Genomic DNA, 21,563 nt, shown 5'->3' on the forward strand with positions numbered 1-21,563 from the left:
ATACATATTGAAGCATACTTTTTAAACATTTTCTTTATTTTTCTTGAGGTTTTTTTTTTGGTCTATGTATTCTTTCACAACATGACTAATATGGAAATATGTTTTTGCATGACTACACATGTATAACCCATATCTAATTGCTAGCCTTCTCAATGAGGGGAGTTGGGGGGTGGGGGAAGGGAGAGAATTTGGAACTCAAAGTTCCTGTAAGTGAACGTTTAAGTTGTTTTTACATGTAATTGGAGAAAAACAAAATACTAAACAAGCCTAAAAAATGTTTATTGAATTGAATCAAATTGAAGTGCAATCTCTTGAGTTGGCATTATGATCTTTGACTGCCATCTTTTTCTAAGGGTTTGCCAAGTTCAGAGAATGATGGACTGCTTATCAGAGGATCTGTAGACGACCAAAGGAAGAGCAAGCAAAGATGCGTTCTACTTGGTTCCAACCTTTCAAGGAATCCAAGAAGCCTGGCTTTAAAATGCCCCAATGCCGCCACCGTATTATCATTGCACCCCCCATGCCAGAGCATGTTGTCAATGAACCCAAGATGACAGTGGAAGCTGCTCCTTCCCCTGAAGTGGATTCTTTAAACCAATCCTACAAAACAGTAAACATTCGTCAGGAAGACAAGCAGGTGGAGGGTGAAGATGAAGCACATGTATGGCTGGCCCAGAGGCTAAAAGTAAAGAAAGATCTGGACACTTTTGTGAACATTGAGAAATGGATCTATTGCAAGCCCAGGACGACAAAGTCCGAGAACCGAGTGTTAAGGAGGATTTACAAGGACAGAGAGAATGATCTGGCTGCCTCGAGAGCAGCTGAGCTTGCTGCTGCTGAGATGACAGTAAGCAACCCCATTTTCCAGATGAAAATTTTGTCACCCATTACATCATTTGATTATAAGACTGTGTAGGTAGATGGGACAGAGATGATTAATTCCTTTTTGCAAAGGGAAAACTAAAGCGGTGAGAGGTTGTCATCAGTGACCATCTGGGATCTAGAAGTCAAGAATGAACATGTGTCTATGAACAAGGCCAGTGCCTTTGAGCTGTGTCCTTCTTCCAGTACATATCTCAAGGCTTCCACCAGTGGGGACAGGTGACTAGGGATAGCCCAGAAGCCTCTACGGAAGAAAAGTAATTCTCTTTCATTTGACCAGAAGGGTACTTTCATTTTAAACCTATACTATACATCATGAGGCAGCTTGGCATAATGGAAGGAATACTGGGCTTAGAGTAAGGAAGTCCCGAGTTCAATTCCTGCCTTTGACATTATTAGTTGTATTATCTTGGACTAGTCCCTTAACTTCTCTATATCTTTATTGAAGGGGCAGTTAGGTGGTACAGTGAATCTCTATCACCAGCCTTGGAGTCAGGAAGACCTGAGTTCAAATCCAGCCTTAGACATTTGACACTTACTAGCTGTGTGACCTTGGGCAAGTCACTTAACCCCAATTGCCTTGCCTGCCCACCTCAAAAAAAAAAAAAGATTTAAGTCATTGCAATCTAATTTGGTGGAGGGAGTTGCCCATGACGTATTCAGACAATGTACCCTGGCCCAAATGAAAACCTTAGCCTTTAAACAACTTTTGATAATGAGCAAGACCTTGGACAGGCAAGGGCAAGTGGGGGAAGTGGGAGAGATAGGATATTCCATGTGGGGAAAGCTATGAGCAAAGACACAGGAGTAGAAGCTACATGGCTTGACAAGCAACCATGAGAGGATGGCCCAAATAATATATCAGATGAAGGGGAAAAGGCAAATTGCGGCCAGATCATGAAAGCCAGGCAGATTTCCTTCTAATAATTAGGGATTCCAATGAGAATACAGAAAATACCCATTGATGTCCTCCCAGAGCCCCTGTTCAGTTGCTTTCTGACACCCTTACTTAGAGTGCCTTGTCCCGTAAGAGATGCATTCCATTGGCTCTGGCTCTCAAAGAATGGGCATTGTCCCCTGATGAAGTCATTCATTCCCTTGTATCCTTTCATTTCTTTCAACAGAAACCTGCCCAGCGTGTCCACCGAAACATTCCCTCACTCGTTGTGCCTAAACCCGTGTGCCTGTCAGTCTTATATGAGTATCTGTTAAACCACAAGATCAAAGTCCCTGAAATGTTCTGCAAGGGAGAGTGGGAACATCAGATCACCAGGGAAGAGTTTGTGGAAGGAATGAGAAGGGTAAGCAGGTCCTAGTGATCAGAAGCAAAATTGTTCTTCGGGACCAGGTTCTGGGGCGTCTAAAATCAGCTTGTGGAGCTGTCAAAAGGGAGCATGTTGTTTGTGCTGCATTTCAGAATCTAAGAAAGGGTTCTGCTTTGTTTGGATAGGTTTACAGTGTTTGGAGGAGAATGAGGGCTTGGCCCTTTAAGAAAGATTGAATTAATTGAAGAGATCTGAGTCAGTCAGCCAAAAAGCATTTATTAAAAATTTACTGTGTGCCTGCATTGTGCTAAACACTTGACCTCAAAGAGGGACAAAAACAGTTCTTGCCCTCAAGGAGAACACATTCTAATTAGGGAGACAACATGCAAATAATTTTATAGATACAGATATGAGTACATAAGGCTCTTTGGTCGTCTACAGATCCTCTGATAAGCAGTCCATCACATCTATATATTGTAGGGTGTACATATATTTATATTTATACTATGTACAGGTGTGTGTATATACATAGACCATATATTTATACTATACACAGATGTGTGTGTATACACTGTACATATTTATGCCATATATTTATATGCGTACTATATATTTATACTATATATAGATGTGTATATCCATATATACTGTATAGTTATATATTATACATAGATGTATATATTATACTATTTATTTGTATTATATATGCATATATGTATTTATTGTATACATTTATACTATATATAAATATGTGAATACACAGTATATATTTATGCTGTATATGTACTATATATTTATACTACATATAGATGTGTATATCCATATATACTGTAGAGTTATATATTATACATAGATGTATATATTATACTATTTATTTGTATTATATATGCATGTGTGTATTTATTGTATATATTTATACTATATATAAATATGTGAATACACAGTATATATTTATGCTGTATATGTACTATATATTTATACTATATATAGATGTGTATATCCATATATACTGTAGAGTTATATATTATACATAGATGTATATATTATACTATTTATTTGTATTATATATGCATGTATGTATTTATTGTATATATTTATACTATATATAAATATGTGAATACACAGTATATATTTATGCTGTATATGTACTGTATATTTATACTACGTATAGATGTGTGTATCTATATATGCTATACTGTAGACAGATGTGTATATATCCTATATATTTGTACTACATAGAGATGTGCATATATACTATATATATTTATACTATATGTACGTGTATATTATATAGTTATAGATAGATTCAGTGGTGGGATTCAAATAAATTAACAACCAGTTCTCCACGGAACCGAGCCGAGGCACTGTGGCTAGTGATGTGGCAGGTGCAGGCCCCGCCCCTGTTAACAACCGGTAGCCCAGAACTCAACCTAAAATTAGGTACTGGTTCTGCTGAACCGGTGGGAACCAGCCGAATCCCACCACTGAATAGATCTGTGTATCTATGTACACTATATATACTATACATAACCATATACACTATACATTTATACTATGTGTGTGTGTATATACCATATGTATTCATACTATATATGGATGCATGTATCTATATATTTATACTGTACATAAATCTGCATACATACTATATATTTATACTGTATATAGATGTATATAGACACACTATGTATTTATACTACACATAGATGCATGTATATATACTGTGTATATTTATACTATATATAGATTGTGTATGTGTATATAATGTATTTATATTATATATGGGGTATGTATATATGTGTGTGTATACATACCCCATATATAATATAAATCAGAGGGGAAGAGGGAGAGGAGGGAAGGAGAGAAGGAAGGAAAGAAGAAGAGAAAGAAAAGGAGGGAGAGGAGGGAAAGCTCTTAACTGTTAAGTCTTGGAAGACCAACCCAAAGCATCACCATTCATCTGAGTACAGGTAGCCAAAGTATGCTACCCATGAAGAAGCAGTTGTTGTCTATCTGCCCCAGGATCCAGAGCCATACAACAAAGGCAAAACAGAGTTTTTCCCAGTGCCAGTAATTACAGGGAGTACTTGTCCTTCAGCATCCTAGAAATAACTGACTAGCACCTAGTTAGCAAGATTCATTAACAGCCTATTTCCTTCCTCTCCTCATTTCTTGTGGAGGAAGCAGCTTACTCACCGGTCTCTGTACCCTGCCCCACCCTGGCCCCAGCACTATTTGAGCACTATTTACCCCAACTGCAGAAATTCCTGGTTATAATTCTGATAGAATCAGAAAGTTGGCAACAACAAATTGAGGGTTTAGGATGAGGAATGGGACTGGGGTTGTTGAGGGTTGAGAGAGAGACAAGGTCCAGGAACCCCAGGACTGGAGTTCCCAGACGGAGTCGTTGAGGGGGAATGCCGCTCAAGGACCCGAGTACCGGAGAGGGTCGGGGCCATCTGGAATGAATTCACCATCTCAAGCATCCTTTAAGTCAAAGTGGCAAAGATTTATTACGCTTTACAGTGGGCAAGAGTTCTTAGGGAACTGGAAACCTTACAAGGGCACAGGAAAGTTTATATACGAGATTTGGGGGTGAAACATGTCAATTGAGTGTTTGGGGTGGGATAAGGGAGTGGTTAAGGGGTCAGTTCTTAAAAGAACATGCACTTTTTGTATCTACTACGCAGGTATCTTACCCAGAGTTCACTGGGAAATAGCCCAAGGGTGGTGGGGGGGGCAGTTACCTGGGGGTGTGGTTTCGACTGTGAAATGTCACTAAGTCAACCAAAGGTCAAGGCTGACTGGAAATATCCAGGTGGCTTCCATCAAATGTCTTGTTAGACAAGATGAATGTAAGGGTATAAGTATACATTTGACTATATTTAGGATACTTATCAGGAAGGTCAGTAAGTAGTAAATATCGTTATGGCCCAGTGTGCAGCCAATTAGCACATACACAGGGAGTCGGACCAATAAATTCTACACATGCAGCTGGCTGCAGTATCAGGAGGAGAGATAAGTGTTTTGCTAGGGCATGCTGCCCTTGAACTGGAGAGGAACTGCTAGGGCCAATGCTTTGCAGCTAGGGAGAGATATGATTTTAGAACTAGATGTGATTTTGGAATTGGGGTCCAGGCACAGGCACCCAAGCAGAGGTTAAGGAGAAATGTTAGAATTAGGGCCCAAGCACAAGCATCCAAGCACCCCAGCAGGGTGACAGGATCCAAAGAGCAAGGAGCTAGATATAGCCAGAGTCGTTGAGGAGAAAGGATTCTACCACAGAGCAGTCCAAGCCAGATTACACACAAGTAGCAGGGTCAGGACATACTATGGGTCAGAGTCGTTGGATGAACCAATGTAGTACTTAGGAGGAAAGCCAGAAGCTAAGGATCCCAAAGGACTACAAATATTGCAGGGGCACAACCAGGGGTGTGTTGGGGAATGTTTAACAACCTGCTTTCTGGGAAATACATATATGTGTATATATGTATGTGTATGTATATGTGTATATATATATGTATGTATATATACACACACATACATATGTATATGTATATAGATGTGTGTGTATTTATGTATGACATTTTCAGTTTAATCTATATTATCTAAATCTACAAAACTGTAAAGATCAGTTTAATCTACAGTAAACATTTTCTCCATAGCTTTCTTAAATCTAACAGAACAGAAAATCAAGCCCTGATATGTAATATTTGCTGATTTCAGAGGTGCAAATGCTGACCCCGAAAATTTAACAATAGGGGTACATTGCCATGTGGTAAAGGGAGGAGTCCGGAATTTAGAACCAAGTGACCTAGATTGAGTTATCTCACTTTCACTGCCTCTATTTCCTGCCTGGGAGGAGTTAGTATGTGTTAGAGAGATCTGAGGCCCCATAATCCCTTTCTACCCCTAAGTACCAGGCTCTTTAGCCAGAGCTTTGGGTGCTTAGTTTGGTTGTTACCTTCTATCCTTTAAATCGGGATTTTGTTTCTCCATTCAGGTTGGTGCTCCTCTGACTGAACGGGAGTTTGAGGATGTGGTGATCTATCTATGCTCCATGAACAAGCATGGTGTCATCTCCCAGGACGACCTGGTAGCTTCATATAGAGGCTGGGTTGCTGCCAAGAAAAGTGATATCCAAGAAAAAAGGAAAAGTAAGGACCCAGAGTGCTGGGCTGCAGCCTTCCATTCTTCTGAACAATCAATAGACATCTATTAAGGGCTTATGATGCACCAGGCACTATGCCCTGCCCTCAAGGAACTCCCTCCTTCTAAAGTCAATCAAATGCCTAACATTTACTTATTAAGCACTGAGAGAATGACAAAGAATGAGCTATAGTCCCTGCCCTCAAAACTCTTACAGGTGGGGATAGGGGGTGGGGGGTGGGGAAAGGGCAATAATTCGTTAGTTCTGAGACTGAATGCTGGACTTGGAGGCAGGAAAACCTGGGCTCCTATCCTGCCATAGACATAGAATCCTAAGTCTTCCACAGAAATCACATTTACAATTGAAAGGAAAGTTAGCTCTCTATACCATCCCTCACCCTCCATTTTGCAGATTACGAAACCAAGCCCCAGTCATATCCATAGGGATATCTGAGGTGAGATTGGAATTGAGGCCTTTGATTCCAGTTTTTCTAATGCTCTGGCACTGATATGAGCTACAGGATCCTGGGAAAATCCCTTATCCTCTCTGCCTCTTTCCTCATTTACAAAATGGTGAAGAATAATATCACCTCCCTCACAAGGAAGGTCCAGAGGCTCCAATGAGCTCCTGTATGTAAAGGCACTTTATAATTATCAGCTCTTACTGTTACTACATGGGCACTCTCTCTACCAGGGATGAATCTCAACCTATCCATACCCATACTCTATCATCCTGAGGGATCTTTGCCAATATCGTTATCAATGTCAATATCCTTCGCGTCTATACAACGCACTTAAGAGTGACCTTCCTCTAAGTCAGCCCCTTAATCTGGAGTGCACAGATCCCCAACATCTGTGGGATAGAGTTCAAGGGGTCCATGAACTTGGATAGGAAGAAAAAAAATTACATTTTTATTTTTATATAATTGGTTTTCCTTGTAGTCCTCTATTTTATTTTATGCATTTAAAACCTTATTCTGAGAAAAGGGTTCACCAGACTACCAGAGTGTCTATGACACAGAAAAAGGTTAAGAACCCCCACACTGGTACTGTTCTCATTCCATAGGTAACTGTGTAGTACTCAAAATGATTTTCTCTATGACCAGACCACCTCCTTTTCCAATTGTGTGGGACAGCAACTTCATCCAGAATTAAACTCAGAGGCTTCTCAAGTAGAAAGTAGAAATGGATTTTATTATGATCGCACAAGGAAAAGGTGGTCCAAACTGATAGACAATTGGTAGGGAGAGGCAGGGCCCAGAGGGCAGAACTTAGCTTTATACTTCAAGGTAAACAGCCCCACCACCACCACTACCACCATCACCACCCCCACTGGCCTTTTACTCTCATTGGTGGATATCAGGCTTACAATCTAAACGCAGAAATCTACTACCCCAGATACAATTTAGCCAATTTAGCCAATGCCAAACTCTTAAAAACACTTTTTTTCTTATTTGTTGAGGACACAGTTCAGGTGATTTTAGTAACTTGAAACTTAGGCCTAGCTGTCAATCAGAAGCCTGAGCCCTGCTGAAAGGTCCCCACCCCCATTCATTCCACTCAACTCACAGAAAGGCTGAGATCCAGATTCCATGAGAGGGCTTCACCATCCCACTCACAATGACTGTCTCTGTGACCAGACCACCTCCTTTTCCAATCTCACAAGTCCTATAGAATACCTGTGGTGCCACTTCTTACTTACAAGTCTTCGTTGGTGACATCATCTAGGAAGAATAAAATGAAAGATGCAAGGTAGCAGTAAAAAAATAAAAATTCACAAAATTCACAAGGCAGTGCTCAATAGGGTGCCAAAGCAGTGATACAGACAGAGGAAGAAGAGATGGTTGTGGAGTAGTTAACTTCTCTATACTTTCCGAAGCCATCTGCAAGGTCCCTTCTAGCTCTAAATCTGTGATCCTACTTATTATTAACCCTTTTTTGTTTGTTTATGGTTTATGTCCTCATCTTAAATTATAATTTCCTTAAGGGCTTCTCCTTAAGTTGCCCCACAGCATCTAGTTGAGTGCCTTGGCCATAATCAATGTTCAATAAATATTTGTTAATGGATCGAGGTGGGGGGGAGTTGAGGAGGGGAGGTGAAGCATAGTACCTTTCCTCCTACTCCAGTATTGTAACTGCCCCCATCTCAGGTTTTAACTACTGGAAAAGCAGACTCCGAAGACGTCTTGCCAAACCTAAGAAGGCAAAGATTTCAACTCCCCCGCCCCCCTCTCCAAAATCCCCCTTCTTGGAAGTCCCTCCAATTAACACGGAACCAGACAGAATGCATCTGACCTATGAGGATATGGAGGAAGCCGGAAAGCGATACCGGGAGATGAAGCGACAATCTAAGGTAACTTCCCAGCCAAAGGAATTGCCTGTTGCTTTGCTATTCTCCCAGCACTAAAGAGTTTAAAAATCAAAATGGAGTCACAGCTTGCCCCCCTTATCCCACGCCTTCTAAGGGAATGTTTTCTGGCTCTTTCAAAGTCAGGCCAGCACACAGTGTCCCATTGATTGGAAAAGATCTTATGGGCAACACGTTGCATGGATTTTGTAGAAGAAGCCCTGGGCCCCAGAGGACTCTAGTTTCTGCTCTGGCAGCAATCAATCAATACACTTATTGAGGGCTTACTACATGCCAGGTGCTGTACTAAATGCTAGGGATACAAAAGGAAAGAAAAGGCAGCCCCTGCCCTCAAGGAGCCTACAATCTAATGCAGAAACAGACATGCAAATAAATATATACAAGGCAAGACATACACAGGATAAACAGGAAATAATTAACAGTGGGGAGGCATTCAAATTAAAAGGGCTTGGGGAAGGCTTCCAGTAAAAGATCAGAGTAACTAAGTGATCTTGGAAAAGTCACTTTACTTTTCTGGTGTCTTAGTTTCCTCCTGTACCAAATGGAGACAGTAATCCCTCTCCTGCCTGCCTCAACTCTTATCATAATCACACAACAACATACAAGGTTCAGTTTGGTGTTTGTTTTACCATTTACATTGTTAGTCATTGTATGTATTCTTTATCTGGTAGAACATTGATTTGCAAGGTATTCCCCCCAAAAAAACCCCAAACACCATGCAAATGAAGAAATAAAGATAGGGACTATATCAGGGGTGAGAAACCTGGGACCTCAAGGCCACATGTTGCCTTTTAGGTCCTCAGGTGTGGCCTTTTGATCGAGTCCAGTTTTACAGGATAAATCCTTTTATGAAGGAGATTTTTTTTCTATGAAGTTAGCTAGTCACTAGTCTGTGATTTCATTGATAGAGGGAACTTCCAGATGAGGAAATTCCCCCTGCCAATTCAGTTTAGCATCCCCCTCACTGCAAATTGTAGTCTTAGAGAGTGGCTGACAGCCTTGAGGAGTTAGGAGCTGGCTGAATTTACCCTGAAGGGTAAATAACTTGTTGGGGGTCACACAGTCGTTAGGTGGCATTTAACCCAGCTTTTCCTGGCTCCCAGGCCAGCTCTCCATTCACTAAGATTCTCATGCAGATGAAAGGGTTTGATATTTATAATTGTGCTACCACTTTGTAATCCTAGCTTCTCTCCTTGACATTAAATTAGGTGTTTCTTGGTAGAACACTGAGTACCATGAGCTGGTACTTCCAGAACACTGAGTTTCATAAACTAGGATTCTAGAACACTGAGCTTTAGGAACTAGGATTCTGCAACACTGACTTTCATGGCACGAGATTCTAGAACACTGATTTTCTTTTTTATGTTTTTATTGTTTTTATTTATTTTGTTAAATATTTCCCAATTATATTTTTAAGCATTCATTTTTAAAAAATTTTGAGTTCTAGATTCTCTCCCTTTCTCCAGCTCCTTCCCCACCCACTGAGAAAGCAAGCATTATGATACCCATTATACATGGGAAATGATGCAAAACATATTTCTCTATTAGCCACGATGCAAAAATAAAGAAGACAAGAAAAATAAAGTGAAAAACAATATGCTTTATTCTGCAATCAGTCCATAAGTTTTCTCTCTGGAGGTGGACAGCATTTTTCATTATTGATTCCTTTGGAATTGTCACGGATCATTGTATTGATCAGAATAACTAAGTCTTTCAGAGTTGACCATTGTTACAATATTGCTCCTCCTGTGTACAGTGTTCTCCTGGTTCTGTTCACTTCACTTTGCATCAGTTTGTATAAGTCTTCCCAGGTTTTTCTGCAACTATCCTCCTCACCATTTCTTATAGCACAGTAGTGCTACCATACACAATGCTGTCCCACAATAGAACTATTATATACCACAATTTGTTTAGCCATTCTCTAATTGATAGGCATAACCTCAGTTTCCTGATTTTCTTTTTTTTCCAAAATATTTTTATTGTTATATTTTGTTTTATCATCTTTATTTTCAAGCATATTCCGCCCCACCCCCACCCTACTGAAAGAGAGCCTTTGATTGATAGAGGAAAAAAAAAACCTAAAAAAAAAGTAAAATTAACCAATACATCAGCTAAGTCTGATAGCACGTGCAGTGGCCCCCAGCCTCTGCAGAGAGTCATTCTCATGTGGCCTCATTCATGTCCATGTTTGGGCCATCATTACATAGTATTCAGTTTCATTTTGCTGGGGTTTTTCCCCCCAAGGGAGGTAGGTGCATTTTCTAATTTTTTCTTTGGATCCAAGTTTGATCAATAATAATCACCCCTCATTCAGTCTCATTTATTTATATGGTTGCTCTTTCTATTCACATTCCTGTGGTCATTTTGCATTTCATTTTTCTGATAGAACCCTGATTTTCATGGTGTAGTCCTGATATGAATCTGGCCCGACAAAGTTACCCAGAGAAAGTCCTTCAAGACCACAGGAGTAAAGGATGAGGGATAGGCATCAGTGGAATGGTTAACTGAGTTCTTAGTGTCATTAAATGGAACTGAATGGCATATCTTTTCCAGGGATTACAATGGGAAAATATCTGTTCTTTTACCTTTTACAGAAAAAAATCAATCCCTTGTTGTTTATGGAAAGGTGTCGCCTAGTACGGACTGGCAACAAGGCTTATGATGACCACTGCCTCCCATCCACTCTGCAAGATGAGTTGGGGGAAATGATTAACGCCTTCCGACAGGCTACCTTTTTGGCTTACCTGAAGTGCGTGAAGGCGTGTGAAGCCTACCAACTCCCGCTGACTGAAAAGACCCTCATGAAAGGCAAGGTGGTGAGAACATGCAGGGAATGAAACTCCAGGATACTTAGGTGTCAACAAGACACCTCTATAGTTCTTCTTTTAGTTAAAACACCCCTGACTAAACTCTTCATTTCTTTAAGAATCCTGCCAAAGCAACCATCAGAGGAGGGTGGCCTAGCTTGGCTTTTAACTAGCCCAAGGCTGCAGATTTAAACTCCATGGCATCTCCTATTTCAGTCCCCTTCTCTTCACTCACACAGTCACCAGTGTAGTTAAAATGCTTATCACCTTCCTTTAGACTATTGAAATAGCCTTCTGGTTGGTCTCTATCACTCAAGGCTCTTCCCACTCCAGTCCATCCTCCAAACAGCTATGAAAACGATTTTCCTAAAGCACAGATTTTTGTTACTCCCTTACTCAGTAACACTCTAGCGAGCCCTATTACCTCTACTGAGCTTGGCGACAAACTCCCTTGTTTGACATTTAAAGTCCTTTACATTATATATCATTCTCCTTCATAAATATTATGGTTCAACCAAATTGGGCCCCGGAAAACCTGATTTTAAATCCTGCCTCAGACACTTACTAGCTGCATGATCCTGAACAACTCACTTAACTTCTGCTTGCCTCAGTTTCCTCATTTGTTAAAGGGGGATAATAATAGTACTTAACCTCCCAGGGTCTTGTGAGGATATTATGAGATGTTCGTAAAGTACTTTGGGAACCTTAAAGCACTATATAAACCTCTTAGTGCAGTTCTTGACACATAATAATGTGCAGTTAAGCTTAGTTAGGTTCATATTCGCACCTGCAATAAGACATACTCCCAACAGAATAATGCTTTTATTAAAAGGCAGGGAATACTACATTGGATTTACAACAGCAATTACTAACAATTCCTAATAACACAACTAACACAGCAAAAGCGACAAAGACACAAATAGACAACAACAGAAGGCATCACCATTCAGGGGAACTCCGACACCTGACTTTTCAAGCTGGGGAATGCCAGTACAGCTATCAGGGTCCCGAATGGGAGGGTCCCAACAGAGATTCCAATGCAACTCACTCACATGGAGACTTAAATAGGGCTTTGAACAAAGAAGGCTCATTGCAACTGTCCTGGATGTTTCCCTCTGGGGAGAGGAGCCACCCCTCACAGTGGGGTCTCGAGAGATGTTTCATTCTTAAGAATTGGCTAGGTTCTTAGAACGGCAGTTTCTCCAGATGTTTAACCTCAAGAATGTTTATTATTCTTTGCTCAAGTCCTGGTCACATGCAAGAGTTCATGCAGGGGACAACCTGATACATACGTGCAAGGCCTGCACTATAATATGGAGGATCTTTTATATATAATGATTTATCATTCAACTAGGCACTTAATAAATGCTTATTAACTGAATATCAAGAGAAGAAAATAATTCCTTCCTTGATTTATGATAATTGGAGAAGGAGGTTTGTCCTCTTTCTTTCCACATCACGAGCCCTTCACTGGCTCTTCCCTTGAAGCTCTCGAATTTTCAAATAAAGATTTAACACAAGTCACCAAAAAGGAATGACCCATCGAAAACTTACTCCAGAAAGGAAACAATAAACAAATCGGAAATTGTAAACCACTCCATGAACAAAGAGAGGGAAAAGTCTAGGAGTGAATGACCCCATCTGCAGAGAGAGGGGGAAGAGAGAAATTCTTGGAACATAGAGGTTAGAGTTGGTAGGGACCCAAGAAGCCAGAATTACACCTTTTATAGCTCTCCTGGAGGACAAGAGTCAGCAGCTTCCCTCATGACAGCGCTGACAGCTGGGAGGAAGCCAGTGTCTTGGTGTTATTCTCCGTCAACAATACCCCATCATGTTGGCGGCTGTCCGTCCCCCATCATGCTGCCTCAAGCGCTCGATCCCAAGAAAAACTGTCCAAGAAATGGCCCACCAAATAGCCATCGCATCAGAAGAACGAATTCCTCCTACTCCCAGCTTCTCCATCTTGCCTTGCAATAACATCTCAGAGCAAAAGGACAGCCGTTCTCTGTCTGGACTACAATTCCCACAAGTCTGTGGGGATTCTCAAGCCATTCTCAAACCCCTCTCTGACTTGTATGCGTGGCCTCCCACTATAGAAAGTAAGCACCTTGAGGGTGGAAATGGTTTCGTTTTTGTCTTTGTGATTGTAGTGCCTGGAGCATAGTATGTCTTAAGCATAGTTTTAAAATGCTTGCTGTTTGGTTGACTCAAGATTATGAACATCCTGGGTCTGGATTCTGTAGTTTGAAGTTCTAGGACATAGAATGTTGTGAGTCGAGTTTCTAAAATATTGGCTTTCTTTTTAAGATTTTCATTTGTATCTTTTGTCTTTAGATCACTTTAACATCCCCCTTTTCCTTCCTATCCCTCCTCCCAGGAATCCATGCCATATAATAAAGAATTTTTAAAAGAAAAATAGGAAGAGGAAAAAAAAATCTGCAAACCAAATACACTGAAATACATTGAATATGTATGAAATACACACAAATATGTTGAAAAAAAATCTGCAAACCAAATACACTGAAATACATTGAATATGTATGAAATACACACAAATATGCTGAAAAAAATCTGACATTATATGTAATGTTTCACACCTGTGGACTCCCCCTCTCCCCCACCTCTGCAAAGGAGTTGGGGGCTGGTTGTTTTTCATGAGATGGTCTCACTTGGATCTATATGTCTAGCGCATTTAGGGTTAGGGTTAGGGTTAGGGCTAGACATATAAACTGAGTCATTGTGTAGAGATAATTTATAGGATTATATTTACTCTTCTCTTCCCCACCCCCTTCCTTAATTCCCCTTCTGATGTATACTGATGCAGAACCAGAAAAATATTTGAATGTATTATCAACCAATCCACCTCAGCTGGTACCATAGGGGTATGTGAAGAATATTAAAGAAATAACATTATACACAGAAGTTTCTATGGAAGATGCTTTTTCAGTGCTTCTCCCACAGCTGTTTCTGCCCCTTTGAATCAATAAATTATCCCAATCAGAAAAGGGCACCATTTTACACACATACATGTATATTCTGTCCACTCAATGAAAGCCATATACCCTCTTTTTTTTATATCCTTCACCCAGCCCCAGAAGACTGGCACAGTCCTAACATCTAAATTTACACATTACTGACATAAGGACTTTGAGATTGAAAGCTGGAAACCCTGATACCTAGAGCTATTTGGTGACTATGAGACAACTGTATATTGCCTACTTGTGGCTTGGCTGATAGAAATGTGGATTTGGCATTCTCACCATAAGATAGAGGCGAGTCATTTCACACAAGAGACCCTATTTTTGCAACAGAGTTGGTTAAGACCAAACTTGTCTGAGAAGACTTTCAGAGTCAGGCCACAGAAAGACCTCAGGGTCTCTACACCATCACATGCTTCTTGGAAGTTTGACTACTGGACAAACCTTTGCTTACTGAAGGATCTAACTGGAAGGCATGTCTACGAATAACCATCTATTGTCTGAAAGTTGGAGATCCCTTAGAACCCAGCCAAGGGAGTGTGCCTGGAAAAGCTCTGAAGATTCCAGACTTAGGGGGATGTTGCTTTTGCTGAAAGACTTTTAACACTGCTTTGGTAGCTGCAGCCCCACCCAGCAGGGAAGCAGAGGCCCAGAAGAGGAACAGCTTTTCCCAACAGTTAACCTTGGTCCAGCTATTTCCTAAGAAAAACAAGGACATCGAGGCTCACAGTCAAGAGTTGTGAGTGGCCCTGGACAGATGTGTTTCTTACTCATGAGCTTCCCAGCTATGTATGGTTCTGTAAGTTTGGGCTCACTCTCCACCCTGGCCCCACCCCCATCCTACTGGCTTTGTTTTTTGAGCAGTGAGGTGGTGCAGTGGATACAGGCAGGACTGGAGTAAGGAAGACTCATGTCCCTGAGTTCAAATCCAGCCTCAGACACTTACTAGCTGTGTGACCCTGGGCAAGTTACTTAACCTTGTTTGCCTCAATTTCCTCACTGTAAAATGAGCCAGAGAAGGAAACAGCAAACCACTCCAGTGTCTTTGCCAAGAAAAGCCCAAATAGGATCACAGGAAGAGTCAGAAACAACTGAACAACAACGAAGTGTTCTAGGTGGGAAGGTATGTTTTAATTTCTCCTTCTTTGCTTTCTGTTTAGCAAATGCTTCTGATTAAGAGTTGATGCTGTCATTTAGCTGACACACTAGATGTGGGGGCTACTACCACCACCACCACCAGTACTACTACTACTATTACTAGTAGTAATTCCTGCCACCACTACTTCTACAAAAGCTGTGAGTAGGAGGAATATATTCCCTACAGCAGGATTACTAGGACCCTGAGAGTGAGTTGCAGCAGCATGAATTCCCCCTCTGAAAATCCCCAACTTATCAGTGAGGACAAGGTGAGTAAGCCAGCTCAAAGTCAGGAAAGAGAGAATTGGAGAGAGCAACGTAATCCCTACCCATGCTTCACATCAAAGGGTCAGGTTAAATCTTTATGAATTATCTATTTCATGCAGGGCATTGTGCTCAGCGCTGACAGATCCCTATTCTCCCGAGCTGAGAGTGTTCCAGCCCCCGGTCTCTCTGTTCTTCCCACAGCTCAGTGCAGATGACTCCCACATCTTTGTCATAGGGCTATATCTCCCATCTCCATCCCTCATGTCTAGAGTACCGTCCCTCCTCACCTCCTATCGTGTCAAGATGCAGCTCTGGCACCACCTTCTAAGTGAAGCCTTTCCTGATTCCCTCAACTGTTAGTGCCTTCTCTCCTGAGATAATTTGTATCTAACTACCTTGTATGTATTTATATTTATCAGTTTTGTTTATTCTTTAAATTCTTGTACATATTCTTGTCTCTTCCATTAGACTATACACTCCTTGAGAGTAGAAATTCTTTCACTGTTTGTACCTCTAGCATCTAACACAGGGCTTGGCACATAAGAAATGCTTGACAAATGTTTGTTGATTGACTTTGAGTTGTCAGCAGAAGGGGTCGGTACAGTACAAGGATCCAGTTCAATTGAAACTCATAAAAAAAATTTTAAAAAAAAGAAACTCATGAGGGCAGAGATTATTTTTGTCTTTGATTCTGTATCTCCAGCCTTGCCTATATGAAGCATGAAATCAGTCAATTAGTCAACGGGCATCTATCAAGTGTGTACCATGTGCCAAGCACTGCGCTAGAGACTGACGATACAAAGTCGCTGCCCTCAAGAAACTTACCTTGAATACTTGTTGAATTGGACTGGTTTATGGAGCAGATAAGGGAAGGCCCCTCCGTCCAGAACTTGGAGTCCCTTACTTATCTAGAGTCTTACAAAAGGATTCCTTCAAGTCCTAAAATCAAAGAAGACCCAGTTAGGGAGCCCTCTCCCAATCTGTTGTCTTTCTCTTGTTGTTGACAGCTCTCCTTTACCCTGGAGACAAACTCATCATGGAGAAAGGGAACGTTCTCAAGCTCAGACAACCAGGAGGCTATTACGATGAAGTGAAAGAATTCGTACCAACTAAAGCCAAATTCCATACGATAGAAGGATCAGTAATTAAGAAGTATGTTCAGCCTTGTGTCGGGCTTCTCTGGCCTTACCTTATTAGCTGTATGACCCTGAGCCAGTCATGTCCCTGCTCTTAGTCTCAGCTCCCTCATCTATAAAATGGAGATAGTAACGCCTATCTCGTAGGGTTGTTGTGTGAGGATCAGACATGATGTATGTAAAATGCCTTACAAACCTCCAAGTGTTACATAGTGTGTTTCCCCCTATGGCTCATTTGAGAGATACAGTCTCTCTCTACATTGTGCTGCTGGACCTGTGGATCGGAGGGTTTTGACCTTATACCGATACCCTAAGCCTGGCCTCCTCTTTCTTCAAAATGGGGGTCCCAAGTGGTTGATCATGACTTAGCAGTAGGTTGAGGGAGGGCAGCCATGCATATGCTGGATCATGGTCCTGTGTCATGGGGAAGGAATAATGTTCTCCAGGAGGCCTGAAGGCAACTTCTACTTCATCTTCCAGCCCAGGTGAGGGGTCTGGGCTGCTGATCTCTTGATCAGAAAAATGGCAGCCATCAGCCTCTCCTATTCACTTCTGTCTCAGCAGCTGGGGTACTACTTCTATGGAGAGAGGTTGGGCTCATGAAGCAGCTAGGACAGCTAGAAGGTGTCTAGCAGAGAAGTGTACTGGGGACCAGGAGTACAGTGCATGCCAACGTGTCCTGGTTTTGAAAGAAGATACTGCCCTTTGGACAGTTACTGACATTTCTCTCAACAAGGCAGGGCCAGCTTCACTCCAGAGCTGAAGAAGCTTTGGTGACAATCTTGGAGCTCCCTGGGTGGGGTGGTGGGGGCGCGGTTTCCTCTGCCACTCCCCATCCCCAACTGTTGCTGGAGACTTGAATTTCCTCCCCTTTTAACCAGGAGCCTTTTTCTCTTACTCTTTTTAGAAAGTCACAGAAGCCAATTAAGAAAATGAACTTTGGAGAGTTTGAGGCTCTGATCAGGTCTGTATGGACTGTTTAGGCTGTTGACACGTAGATCACAGAGGTTGTGTGTGTGTATGTGAGATTGTGGAGGTGGGTGGGGGGAGACTCAGAGCCTGAGAGTGGGACTAGGTGTCAATCTCTATTATGAGTCTAGATTATCTGCAAAGAGGCATCTTGTGAACAATTGCAAGTGTGTAGCTACCCCCACCCCAACCCTAGAACCCTGGAGGAAATGTCAGGGATAGGGATAGAGGAAATGGAAGTCAATAGTCATATACCATGTAAGAGAAGGGTAATTCCAGAGTGAAGGCACTGAGGGTGGGGGGAGGAGGAAGAAGGTGTCCAGCAAAGGCCTCTGGAAGAAAATGAGATTTGAGGTGCTTGAGGGAAGCCAGGTAGCAAGGGAGAGTAGAGGCTACTTTAGGGAGGGGAGGGGGGCATCTGAACATCCTCATAGGCTTCTTTTTGGAGCTGAAAAAAAGTAGATGTACTTCCTGATGTAACCTTCCAGATATCAGCATGATGGAAAACACACTGGTCTGAAAGTCAAGACACTTGGGTGCTGGTCCCAGCTCTGCGATTCACTAACCGATTATTATAAGGCAATAGGTTACAATGGCTTTGGAATCAGTGGTCCTGGGTTCAAATTCTAGTTCTGATCCTGGTTCTTATGAGATCTTGGGTTATTCACTTCACTTCCTTGGGCCTTGTTTTCTCATCTGTAAAATGAGGTGATTATACCAGTTGGCCTCTGAGGGCCTCTGGTTTTAAACTACGATCCTCTCTGATCTTGGAGAAATCACTCCCCCTGTTGTGGGTTTCACTTTCTTCATCAAATATTGGCAGTCTCCAAGTTTCCTTCTAGTGATTCTAGTGGAAATAAGCCTGTAAGGAATCTCCACTCAGGTACTTAGGGTTGAGACGTTCAACTCCCTTCCTCCCCCAAAGCCACTGACCATTAGCACCTCTGATGGACATTTGGAGGAGGATAAAAGAGAGATGATATTTATGTTTGTCACTTTGACTCCCTGTTGGCATACTATGGCGGAAGCCTTGAAAAGCAGGCTGAAATTATTGACAGAAATTACTGTAGAAGATCATTTGTGCATTCTAATGATCCATGGCCTCCTTGTCCTTAGTTACCATTAGATTAGCTGAAGTTGGTTAGAGTTAATCCTGGGGGTGGGGGTGGGGTGGGGTGTATCCCATCTACAGCCAGCAGCTAGGAAAGAGCTAGCATCTGAAATCTACCTGCCGCCCAAAAATAGGAGCCTGGGAGGCACTGGACAACCTTCTCTGGTCCTTGGCCCACAGGATAGACCAAACCCACACCATTTGACATCCCCTTATCTTTTCTCAGTATCAACCACTTCCCTGCCCTTTTCTAGCTACATGTTTACATCCCCATCTCCTAGGGCTTAGTAATGCCCCCTTTGTGAAAGGGATAGGCCAACAACCATCTAGGCCCTTCTCCCTTGAGAATCCAGGTTCTTCCTTGGTTTATACTCTGCTAAGCTTGTAGAATTGTTAGTGGGTACTACCCAACCGAGAAGTAGCTGCATTCCTAGCCATCTGACAGGTCCAGGTCTCACAGTGATCAACACCTCCTCCTCCTCACCTCCCATCTCATTTCACTTCCTAGGAAACTCGAGCACAAGAGCCATCATAAGACATATGATGAGGTTCACGGTACTCACCCCAATTTCTTCTGGCCAGGACACCTCCTGGATAAACTGCTGCTGTACCTCCCCAACAAGAAGTGGGAAAGGCAACTGGTTCTTTTCAGCCAAGTGAAGAAGTTGCCTCATTCCTACCCAGCCATCTACCATCCTGATCGCTTTTGGCCCATTTCTGATTCAGGCTACGTAACCTATGGCAATTTTGATAGACGTGAAAGATGGTGTTAACATAGATTGGGTAGAGACTGGGAGACTCAATACAGCACCAATATTGGGCCCCACTGTCCATTAGGCTGCCTGGACCCAAATCTAGTACCTACCTTCCCCCAACCTTCCTAAAGCTGATCACAGAGCCAATAGATATCATAATGAGTATAGGAGAAACTAAATGACACAGTAATAAAAATTATAAGACATTGGGCCAAAAAAGCAGTCTTAAAAATCAAGCTTTGCTGTGTCACATTACAAATCACCAACACCTTGACAAACCCAAAGATCCAAGCTTTTGGGGTAAGAACTCAACATATGACAACAATTTCTGGGAAAACTGGAAAGCAGTTTGGTAGGAACTGTGCATAGACCAACATTTCACACCATATACCAAGATAAAGTCAAAATGAATAAATGGTTTAGACATAAAGGGTAATATCATAAGTAAATTAGGGGAGCATGGAAAAATATACCTGTCAGATCTATGGATAAGGGAAGAGTTTGTGACCAAATAAGAGATAGAGAGGATTATGGTAAATAAAATGGAAAATTTTGATTAAATGAAATTAAACAGATTTTGCAGAAATAAAACAAATACAGTCAAAATTAGAAGGAAAGTAGGCAATTGGGAGAAATTCTTTACAGTAAGTTTCTCTGATAAAGGCCTGATTTCTCAAATATTTAGGGAATTGAGCCAAATTCATAAAAATAAGAGCCACTTCCCAATTGACAAATGGTCAAAAGATATGAATAGGCAGTTTTCAAAAGAAGAAATCAAAGCTATCAATAGTCACATAGAAATGTTCTAAATCACTATTGATTGTTGCTGTTGTCAGTTGTGTCCTACTCTTTGCGAGCCCCTGGACCATGACATCCTAGGCCCTTCTGTCCTCTACTATGTCTTGAGGTCTATCCAGGTTCATGTTCATTGACTCCATGATTGTATCCATCTCATCCTCTACCAGCCCCTTTTCCTTTTGCCTTCAATCTTTCTCAGCATCAGGGGCTTTTCCAATGAGACCTATATTCTCATTATGTGGTGAAAGTATTTAAGCTTCAGCTTCAGTATTTGACCTTTCAGTGAACAGCCTGACTTAACTGAAGTATTGACTAATTTGACCACCTTGCTGTCTAAGGGATTCTAAAAAGTCTTCTATAGTACCATAATTCAAAAGCATCAATTCTGCAGCATTCAGCTTTCTCTATAGTCCAACTTACACAACCATACATTGCTACTGGAAAAACAGCAGCTTTGACTATATGGGCCTGTGCCAACAAGGTGATATTTGCTTTGTATACAGCTAGTAAGCATCTGTGGCTAGATTTGAACTCAGGAAGATGAGTCTTCCTGGTTCCCTAGTACAGAGCTCTATCTACTGTACCACCTAGCTACTCCCCACTACTGATTAGAGAAATGCAAATTAAAACAACCCTGAGATAGCACTTCACACATATCATATTGGCTGTCTTGACAGAAAAGGAAAATGACAAATGCTGGAGGGGATATGGAAAAACAGGAACACTAATGCATTGTTGTTGGAGTTGTGAACTGGCCTAACTACTCTGGAGAACAATTTGGAACTATACCCAAAGGGCTCTAAAACCCTGCATACCCCTTGACCTAGCAGTACCACTATGAGGGCTGCATCTCAAAGAGATCAGAGAAAAGGGAAAATGACCTATTTGTACAAAAATATAATAGCTCTTTTTGTGGTGGCAAATATTTGGAAATTGAGGGGATA

At 41.6% G+C, this 21,563-nt stretch overlaps 1 protein-coding gene across 1 annotated transcript; it reads left to right on the forward strand.

The window, feature by feature from the left end:
* The first annotated feature begins 400 nt into the window (after window positions 1-400).
* On the forward strand, window positions 401-19,839 carry EFCAB12 (EF-hand calcium binding domain 12). Its single transcript, XM_036739716.1, has 8 exons — window positions 401-847; window positions 2,007-2,183; window positions 6,148-6,301; window positions 8,444-8,646; window positions 11,256-11,469; window positions 16,858-17,002; window positions 17,894-17,950; window positions 19,575-19,839. Exons 1-8 carry the CDS (start codon window positions 428-430, stop codon window positions 19,837-19,839), a joined length of 1,635 nt encoding a protein of 544 aa, XP_036595611.1. The 5' UTR covers window positions 401-427.
* The last annotated feature ends 1,724 nt before the right edge of the window (window positions 19,840-21,563 follow it).

The sequence above is a fragment of the Trichosurus vulpecula genome, chromosome 9 (genome assembly GCF_011100635.1).
Source record: "Trichosurus vulpecula isolate mTriVul1 chromosome 9, mTriVul1.pri, whole genome shotgun sequence".
Classification (NCBI taxonomy): domain Eukaryota; kingdom Metazoa; phylum Chordata; class Mammalia; order Diprotodontia; family Phalangeridae; genus Trichosurus; species Trichosurus vulpecula.

What these genes read in the sequence shown, in the direction of transcription:
- EFCAB12 (XM_036739716.1), top strand. Translation starts at nt 428, where the DNA reads ATGCGTTCTACTTGGTTCCAACCTTTCAAGGAATCCAAGAAGCCTGGC. An exon ending in TTGTGGAAGGAATGAGAAGG is followed by an intron (nt 2,184 to 6,147) that starts GTAAGCAGGTCC and finishes TTCTCCATTCAG; the next exon opens with GTTGGTGCTCCTCTGACTGA. An exon ending in GAAGGATCAGTAATTAAGAA is followed by an intron (nt 17,003 to 17,893) that starts GTATGTTCAGCC and finishes TACTCTTTTTAG; the next exon opens with AAAGTCACAGAAGCCAATTA.